General features: G+C 39.5%; 1 protein-coding gene across 4 annotated transcripts in view; it reads left to right on the top strand.

The window, feature by feature from the left end:
• The window catches only part of grik2 (glutamate receptor, ionotropic, kainate 2), a 325,805-nt gene that overhangs the window by 95,656 nt on the left and 206,275 nt on the right, over positions 1-23,874 (top strand). For all 4 annotated transcript variants that reach the window (XR_011602371.1, XM_070967098.1, XM_070967096.1 and 1 more), the window contains exons 4-5: positions 1,622-1,879; positions 20,629-20,810. Coding sequence is in view for 3 of the 4 variants with exons in the window: in XM_070967098.1 (XP_070823199.1) it covers positions 1,622-1,879; positions 20,629-20,810 (440 nt within the window). In the remaining variant the exon portion in view is untranslated. The remainder of the gene's footprint in view (positions 1-1,621; positions 1,880-20,628; positions 20,811-23,874) is intronic.

The raw sequence follows: 23,874 nt of genomic DNA, 5'->3' as shown, positions 1-23,874 counted from the left end.
TGTGACCGTAACGTAGGGTTGGGTGATAAAACGATAGCGATATGTCTCGCGATAGACACGTCATCAATATCAATAAAAAATGCGTTTGATAAAACATTAGATAATTTTTTTTCTTCGTCGGAAAAAACCTGAAGTTGCGAAGCGAGGTTGGTTGCATGAACAAAGGCACTCACTCTCAGGTAACCGAGCAACGTAGGGAGTAATCGCTGATCAGTGGGAGTGACACGCTAACACGTCAATCATGTAACATTATCAAGTTCGGTTGCACCATTTTGTTGTCTCGTGTTTGAAGCTTTGCGAGGACTGAGATGAAAAACAGAAAGTGAGCGCTGCAGTGAGTGAAGAAATTGTCGCTAAAACAGGGAAAGTCAGTTCGCCAGTATGGCATTTTTTTGGATTTCATAAGTCGGACCGTAGTCAGGCCACTTATGCAAGACTGTCGTCCCCACCAAGACCGGTAATACCACAAACTTATTTAACCACCTTAGCCGCGCTCACTCTTTGGAGCGCAGCCTTATTCGCCAACGTCCGCCAACCGCAGCACCACCACACAAGCAGCTGACCACCATGCAGAGGTATCTGCTTCAGTGCCTGATGACAAATCATCTAAAAGGCACGAAGACGTAAAGGAGGCAGCGGCATATCATATAGCTAAAGACATGCTTCACTGAGCACTGTGGAGAAGCCCGGTTATAAACATCTCTTACACTTACTTTTTTTTTTCTTAAACACACTTCCAATAAAAATATAATTGAATAGTTCAGAGTAAGAAGAGTGACTAAAGTTGTTCATATGTCTAGGCTGGTTTTATAGTTCAGTCAGTGTTACTGTACTGTCTATCATGTTTGTTTGTTTGTATGTATGTTACAGATGTCAAGTCTACCTCAGTTTGTGCTATGTTTACAAAACACTGCACATATCTGAAAACATTTTATTCACCAGAAGGTGAATCAGCTTGTGAACTTCCTGCACTAAAGCTGCAGAAAACAAGTTCTCAGGTTTCTCTCTGTTTACATTTTTACACTTTTTTTTTTTTTTTAATATTTATTATTTGAGTGTTTTCCATGGTTGTGTTGACATTTCCTTTCCTTTCTGCCTTGATAGCTGAGGGGATTATAATCAGAGGAAGGTTACATTTAAAATAAAAATGTTTAAATTGAATGTATTTTTCTCCCAGTCCTTATTTTAAATAGGTCATAAAAAATATCAATAATTATGGATATCGACCAATATAAAACACTTATATCGCAATAGAGTTTTCAGCCATATCGCCCAGCCCTACCGTAAACGGTGGTCTAGTGAGTATTTTTGGCAGATGGACAGTGTTAACATCAAAACAAACTACAGTGTATGTGTTCATGGTAATGATGGAATCTGTGTGAATATCATCATATTAATAAAGATAAAGTATAAACATATAGATAAAGATTTAAATAAACTAAGCAATCAATTAACACAGTATCCTTAATGCTAAATTGTTGCATGCTGACGTAAGTCACAGAAACCATGTTTACATAAGCTATTTTCTCCTATAGTTTCTGAGCTCTGTAAGAAGTGAATGGTCATTTGTGATGATCATGAATAGGAGCGAGCTCACTCTTCAAATATTTCCCCTCTCTAGCTTGTGACCAGCTTTCTCTGGGAGTGGCAGCCATCTTTGGTCCCTCTCACAGTTCCTCTGCCAATGCGGTCCAGTCCATTTGCAACGCTCTGGGGGTGCCACACATCCAGACCAAGTGGAAGCACCAAGTATCGGACAACAGAGATGTCTTCTATGTTAGCCTCTATCCAGACTTCTCTTCCCTGAGCCGGGCCATCCTGGACCTGGTCCATTTTTTCAAGTGGAAGACAGTCACTGTCGTTTATGATGACAGCACTGGTAAGACCTGCTTCTAGAGTTTTGCTCCTCCTTTTATTTAACTCCAGCTGTCCACTCTTAACTTATTTTAGATGTATAATATGTATTCCTGAACCATTTTTATTTTGCATACATTGGGGTGTTTTGCATACATTATATTTATTGTTTTGCTAACTTGAGTTTACACACACTTACTTATATCCTACATTTTCACATGTATTTATTGATTTATTTACTGTTTGATCTTTTTGTTAAATACTATTCCTACATTCTGTTGTAACAACAATAATATCTTGAGAAAACAAAGCAAATGGAGAAAATACTTTCACCAATTTTAAACAAAACACAAGGACAAAAATAATCTATGCTGTATTGCAACAAGAATAAGTCCTCATGCATCACTAAAAAGTTTAAGCGTATACCCAGAAGATCTCTTGTTTACCAGTTTCATAAGGGTAAGTTTTGTGCCCACACCCCTTGAGGCAACTTGTATAAGGAGCAACTATAAATGGTGGACCTGATGAAGGTCAAGTTGCCAAACCATTGTTCACGTGTGGCCTGTAGAGATTCAAGGTCAGTAGTAAGAGAACCTCATTGAAAGTCACATTAATTCATAATTAATAAAAGCTTAAACTGTAAATCACAACAAATGTTTTCTCATGACACTTTTGACACAGAGCAGGTCTAGACCATACCATTAAATGAGACGCAACAATTCCCCCATGAGCAAGCAGTTTGAGCAAGCACTTGGTGATGGCAACGAGGAAAAGCTTTCTTTTAACAGGCAGAAACCTCAAGCAGAACCAGAGACTGGGTCAGTGACCCTCTGCCTTGACCAGCTGGGTTTAGAGAGGTAGAAACAGAGAGCGAGCGAGACAGTAAGAGAAAGACATGCATAACAATGACAGTAATAATAAGAATAGCTATAATAGAAATATGATTCATAAGAGAAGAGTATATGAAATAATATGTTTATAGTATGTGTATGATAGTATGTATATGTTGATATATTAATGTATATGTACATAGTAACAATAATATGTATATAGTAACAATAATAGAAATTTGAGTAATAAAACACCAGGAGCAGTCAAACAGGGCCACAGCAGTTTGTGCAGCCAATTAGCCATAACCTTTGAGGCAAGGAAGCACATTAATGGGCATGAATGCATACAGATAGAGAGGGAGAGCCAAGTCTTAAATGTGGAAAGAGCATCTGCCCCACAGACAGAGACTGGAAGATGGTTCCAAAGGAGAGAAGTTTGATCGCTGAAGGTTCAAGCTCCCATTCTACTTTTGGAGACTTTAAGAACTACAAGTAAGCCTGCAATCTGGGAGAGCACTGTTCTAGTGGGGTTACAGAATACTGTGATATCTTTCAGATATGATGGTGCCTGACCATTTAGGGATTTGTAAGGAAGGAATAAGACTTTAATTCAGTTCTAGATTTTAAAGGGGGCCAATGCAGAGACGCAAATTTGTAGAAATGTTATCTTTTTCCTAGTTTTTGTCAGAACACTTGCAGAGAGACTTTTAACAATGTATTTGGTCAGCCTATTAGTAAGGAATTCCAATAATGCAGCCTGAAAATAACAAGTGTGTGATGACCGAAGTAATGATTTGGACTCAGATGCAGACTCAAGTGTGGAGTGACCGGTAAAGGGTTTATTGAAACCAGAGTTCAGGCTGACTCGAGTTGATGGTATGGAGGTGGATGGTAGAGTGGTGAATGCGGCGTAGTGCACAGGAGTCTTTGTCTGTTGGGATGCCACGTGGTGATGCAGTGCAGGAGAGGACGCAGAAGGTGGTGTGGCTAGAGGCAGGTGGCCGAGCGGGGTCCAGCGGCGAGGAGGCAAGGTTGAATAAGCAGGGAGCAGGATGCCGGTAGCGGGAAGCGGAGGAACCTCTGCGGGGTGGAGAATGAAGAGAGTACTGATGAGCAAACACGAAATAACAAACTATCACACGAGTGTAGTATTCACTGAAAGTCTCGTAGAGGGCCGACTATACCACTGAGAGGCGGAAATAATCTGGCAACGAGCCCTCCGCTGAACGCCGGTTTTATCCCGTCCGGGAGAGAGATGGGAATCAGCTGCGAAGTGCCAGCTCCCCAATACTCCGCCCAACCTCAGCCGAAAAAGGACTACACACACCAAAGACCAGCCCCACACACTATAAAAGGAAACTAACAAAACATAAATATCGCACCAATCATAACAAAGTGCTTGGACTATTTTATTTTTTGTATTGTTTTGAGACAAGATGTGGCTGATTTTTGTAATGTTACATAGGTAAAAGAAGGCAGTCCTTCAAATTTGTTTTGTGTGATAGTTAAAGGACACTTCCTGATCAAAGAAAACTTTCAGATTCAATGCCATCCAGGGTTGCTACCTATATCATTAGATATTGAGTTTCTACAGTGTTGAGGGATAAGTACTGCAATTGCAGGTCACATAGGTCTTAGTAAACTAATTGGTTTCATCTGGCTTCATTGATAAACATAACTGGGTATAATGTGCGATTTTGTTTAAGAAAATGTATGAAATGTTTCCTGATATTGCATAAAGAAAGCATATATAATCGGCCCAAACACAGAACCTTGTGGAACTCCATGAATAACTTTGGTGTGCACAGAGGAATCATTAAAAACACGTACAACTGGAATCAAACTGATTACAAGGATTTAAACCAGCTTATTTCAGTTCCTGTAATGTCAATTAAGGGTTCCAGTCTCTGTAATAGGATGTGATTGTCAGTGGTGTCAAATGCAACACTAACATCTAACAAGACAAGGACAGAAATGAGTCCTTTGCCTGATGTAATTAGACCCGTGCTGTCTCTTTACTATGATACACTCAAAATCCTGACTGAAAATCCTCAGATAAACTATTTGTATGTAGAAAGTCACACAAGTGATTGGTGACTGCTTTCTCAAGAATTTGAGAAAGGGGATCAACAGAAGGCTTAACCCAAAGGTTTAATTACAGTTATGGCACTGTATCATAGCCTGTTGACAGACAGTTTGATCACATCTAGTTAAGAAGTGTCAATTAAGGTTAAAACTTATTTAAGCATCCTATTTGGGATGGGCTCTAAGAGACAGGTTGATGGTTTAGATGAAGGAATCATTGAAGTTAGTTGGTGAAGGTCAATGGGAGAAAAGCAGTCTATATATATATCAGGTTAAACAGCTGCTTCTAAGGTTCCAATGTAAAATGGGACCAGTTGAGGGAAGGAGTTGATGAGTTTTGTCTCTAATAATTAGAATTTTGTCATTAAAGAAGCTCATGAAGTTGTCATTAGTGAAAGCTACTGTATACAATGCATGGCAAGGCAACACATATCTCAATAGAGTTATGACTCTTTCAGCCTGGCTACAGTACAAAAAAGAAACGTGGGGCTGTTCTTATTTCCCTCTATTACCAATAAGTAACACAGCTCTGTCATTCCTGTACATCCATTAACATGAAATTGGTGAACATTGTATGTTTCTTCCATGTACTTGTGTCCTCGTAGAATTTTGTATTTTCTCAAGCTGAAAAATAGATTAAATAAAAATAAACATTTTATGTATAACCAAAAGTACTGTGGAAGAGCAGACTGTGGTTTTTGTGCAGGTACAGCTGAGCATTGTAATAATTTGTAGATGTTCCATAATTCATGGAAGTCAGAGAGTTTGTGAATCTGTAAAAGACATGCCTTCCTTGTTACGCAGGGAAGCAGCTTTTGTTCAGACCTTGCTATTATTGCAGTCCAGGTCACCAGGCGACAAATAAACCAGCAGGCTGAGTACATGTACCATATGCCAGGGGTCAGGGTATGCCAGCCTGAAGACAGGCTGCCAGGCTTCCCAGAGCTCCATCCAACAAACACAGTGGGACTAGTTTGCCCTCGATCATAGTAATGCAGTGTGTGTTCACTGTGTTTAGCATTCAGGCCAGCCAAACTCTGCTTTTTGGAGTCATATACTTATTGCATGTGCTAGATTATGAAGAAGTCAAATTATCAAAACAATCTGCAAATAACAATGCAAAATACTGTAGTTCATGAACTAATTAATTTTCTTGATGCAGGTTTTTTCTGAGTGTCATCATGGGTTGGAGACTAGTAGTATACAGCATGAACTGAGTCTAACAGAGGTCTCCAGTCCACCACAGGGCTAGGACACAGGCAGATTTTAATAACACAGTTTCGCTTTTGATACATGTATTTGCATTCTGGAACTGAATCCCTACATAGTTGTTTTCTTTTGTTACTAGCAGCATCGGCCTTTTCCCATGGAGTGAGTTCAGGAGCCTATTCATGAGTGTGGAGTTCAGTTTAATGTTGCATTTCTGACAGAGAAGCTGCTGAAGCTTCTCTGTTTGCTGCTCCTAGGGGTCCAGATATGTGTACTTTTAATGAGAACTGTGAGACCTGTATCGTTAAACCATACTTACTAAAATCACGTGTCACAATATCACCCAGATTTGGACATTTTTAGCACTTCTATTTTTTCATATTCCTTGAGTATTTCAATTTCATGTTACTTTCTCTATGTGCTGGAAATGGCCCTGCAAACCTACATGGGGGTTATCAGTTATTCTATTTGTTCAGACCTATGCTCAAAGTCGGGTAGAGCTATGCTGAAATTACAATTCACCAAACGTCTTGAACCAAAAAGAATGAGAGGTGTAATGTGGACTCAAGTGACACTGCCATGCCTTACTAAGACACTTGAACAGAACAAAGCTATTGTTATTGTTATAAACTGGCATACATCCAGCTATGGAAGCTGTGTAAAAATGTGAATTTGTAAAAATTACACTGTAACCCCAATTCTTAATTCCTAACCCTAATCTGAGATATATTTCATGAGCATAAAAACAATGGTGGTCTTTCAATTATTCAATATCTGGAGAAAGTGGCTGTGTGTGTTTGTATGTGTGTGTGTGTGTGTGTGTGTGTGTATGTGCATGTGTGTGCATGTGTGTGGTGGTACCAGTCTTTGCCCTGCAGGTCTTGTAGGCAGCTTTAGGGAGGAATTGATTGTTGCTGATCCCACCACCTCAGTTAATTAAGTTGTAAAGTGGACATAGCCGGTTCACTATGGGGTTAATAGTGGCTTGATTTTCTGTCTTGGTGATGGGAAATGAGATCCTGGCTTGACCTGCAAACAGCTTCACCTTCTTATTGTCACCGTTTACACAGGTGACCTGATAGTGAGGACAGATAGTGTTGATGGTGAAACTGAAATCAGATCTGATTGGGGTCCTTGAAGAGGTCCAGCCAGGATTCCATTTCATTTGAATCTTTTTTTTACTTGTGTCAGTATGAGAAGCTCATTGCTTGATGTACTGAGCAAAGTCGGTGCAGGAGAACATTTAATATTATCATATAATTCTCATGGGCTCTTCCCATGATGCCCCACTGGCTGTTCTAAACTGTGTCTGCTTTTCGTGAATGGGATATAAAAGGGGTAGGAAACAACCTCTCTCTTTGTGCTGCTTCTCCACCAAGTGGGTAGCAAACAAGCAAATCAATAACCATAATGGGACTCCTCTAACGGCTCAACTTTATAATGGCAAAACTGAGATGGCAGCAGCATGTGTTATAGCTCTCCCAACCAGCCATAACATCCATACACCTACCTGGAACATTGCTGCCACTACTACTACTGCTGCTGCTGCTGCAAAGTTTGATTAGGCCATAAGGGAGAACAGGCTACAATACAATAAAACACTGGCTCGGAAAGAACTGCTCCTTTCTGTTGCTGTTCGCAGTGTGGAGTCTATACATACCTCCATTCGTCACTAACCAAACAATATAGTCTTTGGTGATGACAACCATGGCTGCTGCTGCTGTGTTTCAGATTAGATAATGCTTCAATTTGCCATAAAAAAGTTGTTTGTTTTTTTTTAACAGAAAAACCGTAATCTACCTCTGACACAACATACAACAAAAGTATGTACTGTACATTACAGTAAAACTGCGTCGATTAGAAATGTATTGAACACATTGAAGACAAATTTTGAATTTTGACATTTTTTTTTATCATTACTGAATATTTGTTAGACTAAATGATTAATTGCTAGATCAAAAAAATTATTCAATAATGAAAATAAATTACATTTATTTATTTCTGACTTCCAAATAATTCATTCAAGGTATTTAAGAAAGAACTACAACATCTTATTCGTTATACATCATATTCATTATAGGGAAAGGGACAAAGTTTTGTTACTGTAGTATTTTTGGATTAAATTTGGACTAAATTACACTTATGAATAACTTAATTTCAATGACAAATGAAACAGGAGCATGCTAAAATGTTGCTGTTGCCTTAATCGTCGTGTGACTCTCCCCAAGGAATCATGAATGTACTCCATAAATTTCAACCTGCCTGTTCGATGTGAGATATCTGGACTGCAAAGCTGACATTTCGTTGTGAGAGCAGCACTAAAGGAAAGGACCTGAAATGGTCTCCAATAGAAATGATTCATCTTCTAGGTAGTATGATTGTCTTAACTAAGTTTAATGGTCATCTGCTCATTTCTTGTGTAAAATCCTTGGCCTGGTGGTCATGCTAGTAGAAAGTTCAGGTTTTAAAAAGGTCTTTAGGAACCATCACCTTCAGACCATGAATAGCCATAGCACAGGCCAGGAGCTGATGTTATTTTTCATTCATGATCAAAGAGCTGGATGAACAGAAACATTTGGCTCCACTGCTAGCAGTGCAAAAACATCTGGCTTAATATGAACCTAGTCAAACCCTTTTCTCTTAACAACCTGGTTTGTATGGCAGCATCATCCTGAGGCCATGCCTAAGGTGGATAAGGAAAAAGACAGAGATGCTGTATTAACCCCAGCAAATCAACTTTCCGTTCACTGTGACTCAGCTCACAATCATTTTTACTTTTTCAGCACTGTTTTACTTGTCTCTGTCAGCCTTGGGAACTTCTTGTGAAGTTCTGACAGCAAAATTGTGATTGTGATTGTATGTGAAATGCTGTTTTTGTGGCATGCTTTCCTCAATTAAATGATAACTTACGGAGTAACAAATCCATGTCCTGCTTTTTCTGGATGTGGTGGGGGCTATGGTGCTTGAGGAAAGGTCAGCTTGACAGCATGTTCACTACAAGTAATATGGATGACTGCATGGTGTAATTCCAAAGTGCTCATTTGAGAGAGGCATGGAAATGATTAACAGCCATGTCTGACAAGCTGAGTTGGTATTTAGAGGGCCCACCCTAATGTCTGATCTTTGTGAAACCCTGGTGGATGTTAATAGAAATTTAAAGGCCCATCCCAAGGACTAATGCAGGCAATTGTAAAAGTTGTAGTGGCAAAGGTAGTTGTTACAATAGTAATCTTACCAGTAATAGCAGTGACAGTTACTCTCTAATGAGCATACAACAAGATACTAGGAGTAGGGAAAACCAGGGGAAAACATGCCTAAAACTAATTCAGCCCATGGATAAGTATTCAGATTATCATTGATCAGACAACACCGCATGAAATTAGCTCAAGTCCACTTTTAATAATACAAATGCCAATGAGTACACATACATACAGCAGCACAACAACAATCTGAGCAGTCAACAGCACATTACCAGCAAGCACGCAGAAGTCAAAGATACCAATAACCACAAAGCAGTTAGGTGGACCCAAGAAATAGCCAATAAGAACCTGTGCTAAGCCAAAAATATGTGATGTCACTAACAATGAAGGAAAGCACAACAGCAGATACTTATCTTAAACCCAATCTTAAGGGGCCCCTGACAGAGTGGTCACAGACCAAATGGAAAGCTGGGTTTCATCACTCAAAGCAACAGCAAAGCAGGCAACTGGAACAACAGTCTGGCAAGTATGACATGACCCTGTTGTACTGATGAAAGTAATGCTGTGGAAATGGACATTATTGGGAATTTCTCAAGACAACATGTAAACACAAACATGTCATTAATTGGTCAGTAAGAAAAGTAGAGTGTACTAGAAATAATCAATGAAAATATTACCTTTGTTAAAATGAGAAACCCGTGAATGAATATGTTGCTGTTCTAAATGAATTAGTTCTCTGGGTGTGCTGTGCACATTATCCTGAATTCCTCAAGACAGTGGGTTAACATGCAGGCAGTGTGAAATAGATGTCTAATTACTAACTAGAAGTAATGCTTTTACATCATAAAGATAAATCAGCCGGAACGAGGCAGTTCTTGATAAAATATAATAACTTTTACTTTAAAAAAAAAGTCTGGCCTGGTTGCAGTTAAAGGCCCCTGTGACTATTTACAAATTTAGGATACTCTGTCTGCAGCATATAAAGCCAAAGCTACTATATATATTCTACCAGTGAGAGTCCTCTCAGTGTACTTCAGACTGAGTCCCAGGACCCCTCCAGTAATCTGTTTCAATTTGATGTGTGTGTGTCTCCACACTAGCAGCCCCAGTCCCATCATACGCTCGACTAGCACTCAATAGCTGTTTAGAGAAGGGCTCACTGACTCTTGACAGTTCACCATGCTAATCCCACTTTTGCTGTGGTGGAATGCTAATGGTAGCGTCACTGTTTTCCATGCTCTGATCCCATATTATTGTCTTATGTTTTGTTATTTTGAATGAGTGGAAAATTGGATGGTATTGTAAAATCAGCCTATTTTTCAGCTGTTTCTCATTAGAACTGTGTTTGGTCACGAACACAATCACTGAAAATTATACAAGCATTAAACAAAAGTGCATCAAGCAATGTAAAACTAAAAATTGAGCTATATTAGTGACCAGATAATTGCAAAAACATTTATTGGTTTCTGGTACACACACGCATGCCCCAGACGCAAACATGCAGGGCAACGCCACCAACCCCAGAGAGACTTCACTGGCAAAGCTCTGAAGTCTCACCCACTGGGCCTGAGACACACGCATTTCAACCCATTCACATGCTCACACGCCATGTCTTGTATATATCCATCTTCTATACCGCCTATCCCTTTCAGGGTTGTGGGACGCTGGAGCCTATCCCAGCTGTCAACGGGCGAGAGGCGGGGTACACCCTGGACCGGTCGCCAGTCAATCACAGGGCAACACTTAAGACAAACAACCATTCACACTCACACCTAGGGGCAATTTTAGAGTCACCAATTAACCTAATGAGCATGTTTTTGGTCTGTGGGAGGAAGCACACGCACTACCTGCTGTGCCACCGTGCTGCCCACAAAATCGAACCATTTTATACAATATACATTTTTTGAACTCACATACTTATTGCTTTAGCTTGCAAGATAAAGATATTTACATGCCGATGAAGCTAGCTTAGTGCTATCGTTACTGGGATTAGAAGTGGGCCAGTGCTAATTAGTTAGCACTAAACAGCATAATATGAAACATATTATGCCCCCCCCCCCCCCCCCCCCCCCCCCAATATGCACTGTCCTCATAATTTTTGACCAGAGCATTAATAATCAAGCCAGATTTGGGATGAGTTAACGTGATTAACGTTATTGTCTCAAATTTATAATTTCACTCGTAAATCGTGCAATAAGCAGGATGATTCATCATGTCCGGGTTTATTTCTCCATATCAACCTTCTCCCTCTTTCTGTGTTAACTTTACACAAAGTTACTGGTTTACGTTAATTCATCCCAAATCTGGCTTGATGGTTAATGCTCTGGTCGAAAATTATGAATGATAGCACCCAGTAATGATAGCACTAAGCTAGCTTCATCGGCATGTAAATATCTTTAGCTTGCAAGCTGAAGCAATAAGTATGTGAGAAATGTATATTGTATAAAATTATTCAATTCAATGAAATCAATATTAGCTATACGTGTTATTATTGACATTACCTGTGAAGTCTCTCTGGGGATGGTGGCGTTGCCCTGCATGTTTGCGTCTGGGGCATGCGCATGCGCAGTTGGAGGAATCGGCGATCGATTACTTTCCCCTGCGACTTGACTGTGACCTCAGTGACGTCATTTCAGCACTTTTCAAGTCGTACCCGTAAACTTGAATTCGTATTCACAGTGAGGACTTCGTAGTCGTAGAAAAATGAGTTGTATTCTCAAGACTTTGCACTCACAGCTTTTAGACTCATACTCATATAAACAATCGTAACCTGAACCCAATTTCACAGACTCACATATATGACAGCAGAATTTTGTGTAAAACAACTTTTATGACACACAAATTGTTAACTTTACAAATACAAAAACTTTAATTATGGCCACGTCTTTTTGACAGCGATCTTACACCATAGAAGCAAACTAATTACAGAAGAGGTCCAACAGAAACACCACACATTATATGTAGGCAGTCAAATCCAAACTGGAATTGTATGCTGTATACAGATGCATGGAAGGACAGATGGACAGTGATTTGATGAATTTGCACAAGCTTTGAAATTTGCAGTTACTTGATAAATGGAATTAATGACTTGAGTAACAACGGCAATTTGATCAAAAATAAAGCATTTTTAAGTTATGCTATCATGTCACTGCTTTCTATCACTGAATGTTTGCTATTGAACAAGCTCCCATTCATCATTTAACGTGAACCTGAATTTTGCAGTTGAAACTTGAAAAAAAAGGTATTGTTGTGAAATACTTTTGTTTTGTGAAATACCATGTGAACTTAAAAATATAGATACATTGCCATACATTCAAGTACATCTTAAGTGAATGTCTGTAGAACTACACTAGTAAATCCTCAGTTGACAAAGACATTTTGTCTGTTATTGCCATTGTAGGTTTTGTGAGGCCAGCTGCAGTATCACAAAGAACTCGTACTGTCCCCTGTTGTCAGCAGAGAAAAATGTATCTCAAATCTTAAGTCTTTCATTTGAACTGAGGATTACATATTTTTCTGTGGGTTGAGAAAAAATCTGAGCACTCAGGTTCATGAAGCCCTGTTAATCCTGTTGTATAATATGAGTTTTTTTCTTCAAAGGCTGATTCCCCCCGAGATGGAGAATATTGCTCTTATATCTGTCTTCATTTTGCCTTCAAGCTGCATTTTGGTGTTGATGTTGACCGTGCACTAATGAAAACAGCATCTGCATGGAGTGACAACAAGGTGTGAAGACAACACACATCATGCCAGATGCCAAGCTAAAGTCGATGAGTTAATGTGGGCTCTCTGAGCTTCAAGCACTCATGTAGATATCTAGGCCAGAATTTTATACAGTATGCAGGGGTGCTGTAGCATGAGGAATAGTAGCGCTAACTGTGCACCCTCCCCTTACTTCAAAAAAAGTAAAAGTAAAAAAATACATAAAATAATAAAGCAGTCTGGCAAAAAACAATCCATACTATCAATAAAATGGGAAAGCCATCGGTCCTTCGCTCATGAAGCTGACTTCTGGAGGCAAATTTGAAAAAAACAAAACAAAACAAAACAAACATCTACATCAGAACAAAAAGGTCAACCTACACCTCCTACAATGACATATACTCCATGATGTCACATCTCATCATGCCCTTCCCTCTCTTTACAAGGAGAAACGATTGACTTTAACAATTCAAATTCAAACTATTATTCAATATCATTCAAATTATTATTAGTAGTATGAAAACTGGTAAACATACATGCACAACTTCCTAAAACCTCCTAAAATATACTAATTATTTTTGTCACTTATTTATCTTTTCATACTTGTCATTAATCAGCATTAAATTAGAAAATTACTACATTTCTCATTCATATTCTAACTCACATCTTTATTATTCTTTTTTATGTAGTCACCCCTTCATACACTTGCCTTTTTTCTATTCATGTCATTATTTCTTAATTGCTTGCTTGTTTATTTCTCCCCTCCATAATACTCCACCACTACCATAATATTACTACGTTACATAAGCACTGCCAGGGCCATGCTCTGCTTTGTCCCTGGTGGGTGGAGAGCCATTCAGGGCACTCTGACATCTATCACTGGAGAAGGAAGGCTGCATCAACTTTACCTCAGTTCCTCATTTTTCCACATGCAAATAAATTGACTGTCAATCCCAAATAAACTGGCCCCCTCCTTAGGGTCTGTAATCAGTTTTATAAGGGATCAAGCCCACAATGGGCCAGTCCCAAAGCTGAACAAATCTGTCAAAATAAAAAAGACACAAATCTCCTTAAAAGATGACATTAGATAAAATAAAATAATGCAAAACATCATGAAAAACATGGTTACTGCAGCGGAAAACAAATGTTATATCAGTACTAACTAATGACACAATAACCTATGTTGATCAGTGAAAGAAATGTTTAATTTATTTTGTAGCAGAAGAAGAAGTCTTCTGTACCATGTGGCCAGATTAGATGTGTGAAGAGTATCTAGTTGGGAATGGACTCTTTTCAGCACAAATGATTTAGAGCTGGGAGAACTATGGTGTAGCTAATAACAAAGACAATCTTTGCTGTTGTGACTGGCCCACATTTACAGCCGGAGGTTTGTTTATAGCGAGGGACCAGCAGCATGCATGTTCTGCCTCCACATTCCTGAACAACTGTTAGAACCTTTGATCGCAGGCCTGTTTTAATCTTCCTCCAACATGTTCCACGCATTTAATTGAACATAAATAAGCCAGCCGATGTGGTGAGGGTCACATTAACCTTGACCCCAGGAGTCTGCAGCTCAGTGACTCATCAGCCATTACTCGTATCATGCAGCGCTGCAGATCGGCCGTCTGGGGGAATCAGTTTAATGTCTACACGGCCGATGATGATTGAACAGCCCAGTAAAAGGAACTCTTCTTCCTTGTCGCCTGCGATGCACTCGAAGAGAAGTTGGGAAGGGAACGCTTGAGGGGCCATTCCCTCAAAAGGATATTTATCATAGGCAGGCTGATGTGCTTTATGCTCAGGAGACTCCCAGACAGCCCCCTAATAAATGCTTAGCGAGGATGAAATATTCATGCAGAGTTAAATATGGATCCTAGAGCAGTCGCCTCGCATTAAACACTGTCAATACTGATCAGCACCGACACCCCTCTCTTCTCCCACTCCAGAATTCTTTCCCACTAGATTCCTTGTGGCCTGAACCTGTAGATTTTGGAAAGGTATGAAGGAGGATTCAGCCATGCATAATGTGAGGAGAGACATGTTAGGAGTGGAAGGGAGAGCTAGAGAGTTGCTCTGACATGTGTTTATGATGAGCGAATGCAGTAGTCAGATGTGTCTAGCTGCTTTTATCGATGTTAACTAACTAACCGTGAAACAGAGATTGCTGCTCCAGCGGTGGAAGCTGTTTTTCCTCCAAAGATGGCTCATGCAACATCAGGTGTTCAAATGAGATTGGACTCAAATAGAACAAAATGTGCAAACACAGACTCTTTTGCTCTCTCATACACATGTATGTATGCAAATTAAGTCAGGGGAAATTCAGCCCATCATTCTACTTCCCACCAAGTGGCAACCATGTTGGAGCACCTCTAGTCACTACTCTATAGGGATGTATATCTCCACCACTGAGGCTGATTCGATACGCATCTCGATACGCAGCCACCAATAGGATACATCAACGATACACTGAGGCCTCTGTCGATGCGATGCAATGCCATTCGCTCTTGTTCACGATACGATGCGATTCAAAAATGATTTGATAACGATATGACTTGCTTACAAAGAGAGTCGGTTCGATATGATGTGATCCGATATCAGATTTCTTATAGCACTGCTTTACTCCCTGTATCAATTTGAGAGATGCATGTAATATTTGGTTTGTTTTTACTGAGCAAACCAATAAATCCTATTTTTAAAAAAGACATAATTCAGTATGTATAGACACAGCATTAAATTTTATTTAAAATGAGCAATCCTTACTCCGAATTATGTTCTCTGTCACTACAATTTTACAAAACGTACAAAACTTCACAGCTTAACACTTTCAGAAAGCACAGTATTAACAACGTGCATAGTCAGGTTCGTTGTGCTACTGACGTAATTGATAGCTGCTCGCCATTGTTTGCAGATTGCGTGCGTTTTGTCCAGTTTACCTTCTCGCTTGAAAAACCCGAAATATTGCCACACGTTTGATTTGTGTGTCTTTTTCGGTGCACTGAACATCTCCTCGCTGCTAACGTCGTTCTCGTTTCCCTCCGTATTGTGAATAATGCTTGCGTCACTGAAGGAGGAGCGATGGTGCATTCATGTTGCCTCGGAAAACACGTCTAGGCAGGGAATAGTACTAGAACATGAAATAATCGATTTAACCATGGAATTTACCGATGCAGACAGGCTAGAAGAGATGCACCGTAAATTATAACCGATGTACCTTGAATCTACAGGTGCAGTCGCATCGCAAACGTTTGTATCAGATCACCGATATGAATCGGTGTATCTCGTCATCCCTACTACTCTACTCTTGGGCACATCTCTCTACTCTTCTTGGGCGCATCACAAATTTGTCAGACATGATGGCTACCCGAGTGAAATCATGGGAGTGACTAAACGGATCAGCATGGGTCCATCTGTCCATGTGTCCGTCCATCTGTCATGTACAGTAGATCAGATGCCACTGACTGGATTTTGTTCAAGATTTAGGGAAGAACCGTACCAGAGTTTTATTCAAAATTCTCTAAATTGCAGTCATTAAAGTCTAAACTGAATTCTGTTATTTTTTTTCCAAGACTGTAGTTATCAGATTAATTGAGTTGAGTTCACATCTCTGGTCCTTTGGAAGTGAGGGATGTGTTTATGGAGCACAAACGGATGACATAAATGAAGAATGTAAAGAAGGCAGCTGAGTGTGTCAGTTGATATGGCCAAGAGTCAAATAAGAACACGTTTTTCCAACAGGACTGTAGCGAACCATTAGTTGAAATTATTTGTTGAACTAAAATAATCATCATCAACAATGAAATAACAACCAGCATTCAGATCTTAATGTAGGGAGATCATAATTAGAGCAAAACATAACTGCCCATGTTTTTGTTCTTTTTCTTTTTTTCCACTGTGTTTTCACGTTTCTGTTTGTGCACAGATTTAAAAAATAGGATGTAGTGTAAATTAGTGAGCTAGTGAGAACATTTATTTGTAGTGGTTTTGGTGGGCATTGACAAATGATGTCACTCTGCTGATATGGTCGTCAGATGAGAAAAAACTTCTGCGTGTCATTCTGAAGAGTATGGACAAACAATGTATTGTATCATTAAAATTGGAGGACGTATTTGAGTGAGCAATACTTAAACTGTGCAACAAATGAAATCTTTCTGTTATACCACTAAAAAGCCATGCTTTGTGATAATATTTTTTTCCTTTTATGTGCACTGCTTGATATAAATTGAAACCAACTTAGCACTTAAAGTTCTATTCACACTTTTTATGATTCGCTTCATCAAATTAAATGAACTTATTCAATAGAACAACGAAAATTCTATAATGACAATTACAACTTAATTTATTTGTAAACACAAGGTGTAAAATATAATTAGGATGGGAAGCGGAGCAAACCACTCCAATGCGTATGAGGGGGTTTGCAATCTTTCAAAAATGAAAAAACAAATTATTTGGGGTGTTTCGGCCTATACATGGCACAAGTGCTTTCAATGCATATAATTATATTATTCAAAAGTATTATTATATCTCTAACGATATATTTTTGGCGGAAATTCTGTTTGGTTTTTGGTCTGAAACCCAAAGTCCATCTACTGATGGACACACAGCATCCGGTATTTTTGATTATTTATTTATTATTTTTATCCTGAAGGTCAAGTTGTAGCAGAATTTCACCACAAGGTGTGGGCTACAATTAAGCCAGCCTCAGCTAACGTTATTGCTAATTAGCAAGCACATTCCTGGCACTGAAATACAAGACAGAAAAACTGTTTACACAAGAGAAAAATATTTACTTACCATAACAAATCAGTGCCAAGAACAAGAATCACACTAATGCTGCTGCTGATGACGCCGTAGAGCTAACATCCAGCTGCACCTTCGCTTACGCAGATACCAACAACATTACAGAAATTAAAGTTTAGTCATGCAGGACTCATCTGAACACTTAGATGTCATGTCTTCATCCATCCATCCATTATCTATACCGCCTATCCCTTTCGGGGTTGCGGGGGGCTGGAGCCTATCCCAGTTACAATGGGCGAGAGGCGGGGTACACCCTGAACCGGTCGCCAGCCGATTGCAGGGCCACATGTAATGACAAACAAACATTCACACTCACACTCACACCTACGGACAATTTAGAGTCATCAATTAACCTAATGAGCATGTTTTTGGTCTGTGGGAGGAAGCCGGAGTACCCGGAGAGAACCCACGCATGCACGGGAAGAACATGCAAACTTCACACAGAAAGGCCCCGCCTGACCCGGGGATCGAACCGGCAACCTTCTTGCTGTGAGGCACGCGCACTACCTGCTGCGCCACCGTGCAGCCCGTCATGTCTTCATGTCCATTGTAAAATCTGACTCTCGGAAAGACAGAAAATAAGCGTTTCCCAAAATGTTGTTGTATTTCATTAACAGGCAGTTACAAAAATACAGGAAGACCTCTTCACACAATCTCCTTTCCCTTTTATTTTTCTAGTGCAAGTTGGTGCACTGGCGGATGCATACAGTCCATGTGGTTATAAATTCTGGCCATGGTGCAGTGTCCACACTGAGTGTGTGATGAAATTTATGTCATGCTGACCCTTTTTGACCCTTGTGGCTACACCAATATGGCAAAGTATAAATTTGCCTCAGTTTTGTCTTTAACACCAGCTGCCCAAGGTGATATTTCTACCTCATACCAACAGCATTTCCACTGTCCTGAGGTTTTTATTCTGTAACCAGTGTTCTTCCATGATGAAAACTTTTCCCACCACCTCAACTGGTTTTGCAGCTGAAATAATATCCAGTTTCTCACACTCTGATATTTAAATGCATCTCTCTTATCCAACTTCTTATGCTTTGTCATTACTACAACACATCAGACACTGTTTTTAGACTGCAGTTTTTACACATATAACATACAGATTAGACATATTTGTGCACAGTTGGTCATCCAGTAGCCCTGTTTACTGGTTTGTTTATATTATGCACAGTAATGTCTCTCTGACCAGCTGAGATGGTGTGAATCACAGCTAAGGCATCACTTCGATGGTTAAATGGAACATTTCCAGTGTTTCACAGGTCAACACTCTGGGGATATTATCATCAGTGTGCAACAGAGTCTTTGTTTTAATGAAAACCAGCGAATGGCTGCCGATGCTCCAGCAGACAGCAAGCTGGTTTCCCACAGTGCTGTGCACTCATCTGGAAGCAGGAAGTAAACAAATAATGCCACAGGCCAAACAGCTGGGGAAGGTGGCTTTAGGCAGAGACACAGAAGACTGCTGCACCAGTTTAGACCAATGTGTCTGTTTGTGCATGTAACTACCGATACTGGACTGGTATTTAAAATAGCATCGATTCCAGTCAGTGTGAATTGTGATGCTGTACTTGATTCAGTTCCTGTGATCACTGTTACTGCCTTCCAAAATGGAAATAATAGTTAGAAAACAGATATGCCTCTTTTTTTTGCCACTGCTGTGGTTGATGTTTGGTTAGGTTTTGGCACAAAAACTACTTGGTTAAGTATAGGAAATGATTGTGGTCACGGTTAAAAGAAACCAACGCTGACTAATAGAAACAGGATGTGGTCTCTCATGTCCAAGTCACACATACTGTTCATCTGACCATCAAACCAGGCCTCCCCCTATGAGGTTTTATAGTACCAAAACAACTACTTCCACCTTTGCTTCAGGGAGACAACAGTCATAATTCACATGGCTGCAACAAGACTGAAGTAAACATAGGTAAACAAAGGTTATATCAAAGCATTCAAATAACAGATTAGAGTTGTTGTTATTCAGTAGAAGAAAGTCTCAAATTGAGAAAGCAAACAGTTGTATAAAAAAATCCTCCAATTTGACACATGACACTACATTTAACAAACTAGATATAGAAAAAACATTCATCCATAAAATATACACACTGCATGTGAATATATCTAAAATAATCTAATTTTCAATGATTTCAAGCGCATTAAGCATAAACTTGAAGCTCTGCTGGTATCAGTAGCATTTACAAATTCTTCTGCTGAAACACAAAGATGATTGATCAGCTACTGAGAGGAAGAATACCTATTGAACATCACAATATTGAGCTTATATGTCAAAATTAAGATGTTTATGTTACAGTCACAGCCAATTTCCCCAGCAAGGTTGACTTCACAAATACCCTATACACAACAGTGAATGGCCTGTAGAGGAAGAAATGGATCAATAGTGGGTACAGAATCAATGTCATCTATGATGAATGATGAATGTCAGGTCATGTGAAGTATTGACCTGTGTCTTTTTCTGTTGTGTTTGTAAGAATATTTGTGTAGTTGGATCTGTTCTGCTGATACTGAGGTGGTGCAGGCTAAAAGACTGTTACCATGCATTGTGGATATTATCAGGACAAAAAAGGACAGAGAAAAAGATGGGGAAAGAGGACATAGAAGCACAATTTCATAAATATCTTGTGTTTAGAATTGAAAATAGGAGAGAGCTGAAGAGAAAATGTTTTCATTAGAAATGAACTGACAACAGAAATATATCCCCAGAGTTTTCTTATCCTCACTCTAATTATAACACCACTGCCAAATTAATCAGGAGTAGTTGTTACCTCAATTACTGTGGAAAGACACATATATTTGAAATATACTTTTAGGAAATTCATGGCTGTCATGGGAACAAGATTGCACCAGTTGAACCGGGCTAATTTTTCAAATAGCGATGGCTCTTGAGGCAAAAGAAAACATTATTTACTTCTTTGTTGTTTCCCCTGCAGGTCTGATTCGGTTGCAAGAACTTATAAAGGCGCCTTCCCGGTACAACATCCGGTTAAAGATCCGGCAACTGCCTGCAGAGACAAAGGATGCCAAGCCACTGTTAAAGGAAATGAAGAGGGGGAAGGAGTTTCACATCATCTTTGACTGTGGCCATGAAATGGCTGCTGGGATCCTGAAGCAGGTGTGTGTGTGTTTTTGTGTGTGTGAGTATGTATGTGTGTGAGTGTGTGTGTGAACCTGTATTACCCATGTTGTGGGGACATAAATCTGTTTACACAGTCACACTGTGGAGACTCCTTATGAGATCATAATGTAAATCCCCATAACATAAATCATTCAATTTTAGGGAGAAGACTTGGGTTAAGGGGGCGGCATGGTGCACAAGCAGGTAGTGCGTGTTCCTCACAGCAAGAAGGTTGCCGGTTCGATCCCCGTGTCAGGCGGGGCCTTTCTGTGTGAAGTTTGCATGTTCTTCCCGTGCATGCGTGGGTTCTCTCCGGGTACTCCGGCTTCCTCCCACAGACCAAAAACATGCTCATTAGGTTAATTGGTGAGTCTAAATTGTCCTTAGGTGTGAGTGTGAGTGTGAATGGTTGTCTGTCTGTGTGTTGCCCTGCAATCGACTGGCGACCGGTCCAGGGTGTACCCCGCCTCTCGCCCGTCGACAGCTGGGATAGGCTCCAGCCCCCCCGCAACCTCAAAAGGGATAGGCGGTATAGAAAATGGATGGATGGACTTGGGTTAAGGTTAGGGTACATCTACAGGAAATTAATGTATTGCAAGTGGTGGACGGAAGATCATTTGCTTTAACCATGATCTTCATCTAACCTAAAGATTGACTAAAAAGAAAAAAAAATGGCATTTGATGCAATATATAATATGCAGAAACGTCCAATATATGTTGTTGTCCCTGATGATAGGGTTTTTTGTTTGTTTGTTTTTTTTTGCAAGTACAAGGTTTTTCCCCAGATGTGAGTACATGATCCCTCAAAGATTTCCAGACTTTGATTGATTCCAGTTATGTTTGATGTGGAGCCTGGCAAAGTTTGCATTGTTCCAGTCAACAGTTGGGATGCCATGGTGGAAGTCTTAAATGACTGTAGTAGCTAATAATAAAACAAGTGGACAGCATTGCTAAGAATAGTTTTTGGCCAATAATTTGTCTAAATAATGACTTAGTCATCTCATTGTCCCAAGATAGCAAATTGTTTACTTGGGATCATGGCTGCGTTATCTTTTTTTTTTTTTCTAATTATCTTAATTTTAATTTTCTTGAATAAGAAATGATTGTGTTTACATTGGGCACACATATTGTGTCATTTCTGAGCTCGGTCCTCTTCAGGAACACCTCCTCCTCTGGAGGGTATACCCTCTTGGCTAGACTATGAAAAACAGAAGCCTTTTATCCTGTGATAATAACACATTTACATGGAGGAGAACAATGTTTGATATCTTGAGATAATAATACTATTAATCTCAGAATGGGCTTGTTATCTTGACATAATGATCACAAGAATATGGTTTGCTATTTTGCATGACAGAATATCAAAAGATGTTGAGATAAGAGGCTTACAAAAGACTCACACAAATACAAACCTTCCTATGTCTACTGGCTAGCCAGCGTCACACTGAACAGACCCAACTGACTGTGCTGTCCATTATTTAATCTGACAAATCGGCATGATGGTGCTTTGAAGTAGTTATTACAAATAGTCCAATTATAAGTTGAGTACACAAGAATAACCTGCAAAAAGGCAAAAATGAATAACAATTTTCTCAATGTCACACCTGATGTTTTTGACTATAGCAATAAACTATGTCTAAGACAATTGAATGGATATTGAATATTAAAAAAAATATTTTAACAATGTATTGTTAAAAAAAAAAAAAAAAAAAGAGTCCAAACTGTCATGAGCCAAGTGAAGGTTAGAGTACTTGTGATGCATGGCACCCTCGAAAGGTCACAGTAGATTTTTTTTTTTTTTTTTTTTTTTTTTTCTGAACTACTTTTGTGTTCCTTCACATTTAGCTTTGCCTTGCCTTGTAACATTTTTTTTCCATTGGCCTGATTCATTGGAACAGTTGGTGCAGTTCAGCCAAAATACACTCCCAGTTTGGCCAACTCTGCAGACATGACATAAAGGAGAAATAACATTGTCCTGTATGCACTTGGTGCTCATTATTAATCCTTTTGTTTTTGAATCTATGATGCTATGATACTGTGGCTGCTCTTTACTGCCCCTATGAACATTAGCAATGAAAGCATGATAGGCACATATGATTTAAGCCTGTTATTCTTTTATCAGGTATGACAGATGTGCTACACATACACCACATGTCAATTTAGTGCACACACATAGAAACTAATGTGTCCCAATCATAATCAGAAGAGGCAAAGTACAGCCATGGCTAGAGCCACAGTCACAGAGAGAGTAACAGTTACAGATTTGTCATCCCAGAGTTCTAATCATAGTCACAGCTACAGCCTGTTTCAATCAGCCATGACAGCAGTCAGCAAGAGAGCTAAGGTAACTAGCCCTGCTAGTTATCATCTAGCTGTAATGACACAGATTTGTGCCTGAGCAGCCACAGCTCCCGCACTGTAGTCAAAACCAGCAGCTGTCTACTAAATTATACTTGATACTATATCATAACACAGCTCTGCCTTTTTCTGTGGATTACAGGGGGTGTAAAATATGTTGTGATGGAACACCACCACCGCCCCCCCATCCCCCTAGAAAAAAAAAACAAAAAACAAAACAAAACAAAAAAAAACTCCTTGTTTTCTAGCAGGGAAATAGTACATTTAAAGATCTTTCTTCAAAAACAAACATCAGCTCCACTGTAGGATGTGTAGAGTGGTGATGTAACATGTACCCAGCAGGCAGAAGGTAGCTCTCCTTCTAAATTCTACAAAATGGCTTTTCCATGCAGCCCAAGAATGGCATTTAGTGTAATGAAACTTTTCAATGAGTAACTCAATTAACAAGCATTCATATTTCTTCTACTTACAGGATCTATCAAATATTAAAGACAACATGATTCACCCTCAGCTCTCTGTCACTCTCCTGGGGTTTTTAATCAATGTCTGAGAGCTAGATTGCCGAGGAAGGTCAAGGACTCCTTTCATTAATAATGTCAGAGACGAACCCTACTAATGGGAGGTAATGAAGGACTTAACTGTCTTGCTCTGATATTCTCATTACATGACACACCAATAAGTTATAGATCATAAGCAGTTTTCA

Source organism: Chaetodon trifascialis, chromosome 7 (assembly GCF_039877785.1).
Source record: "Chaetodon trifascialis isolate fChaTrf1 chromosome 7, fChaTrf1.hap1, whole genome shotgun sequence".
Classification (NCBI taxonomy): domain Eukaryota; kingdom Metazoa; phylum Chordata; class Actinopteri; order Chaetodontiformes; family Chaetodontidae; genus Chaetodon; species Chaetodon trifascialis.
Note: the sequence above shows the minus strand (reverse complement) of the source record. Positions and strands in the feature narration are given on the sequence as shown.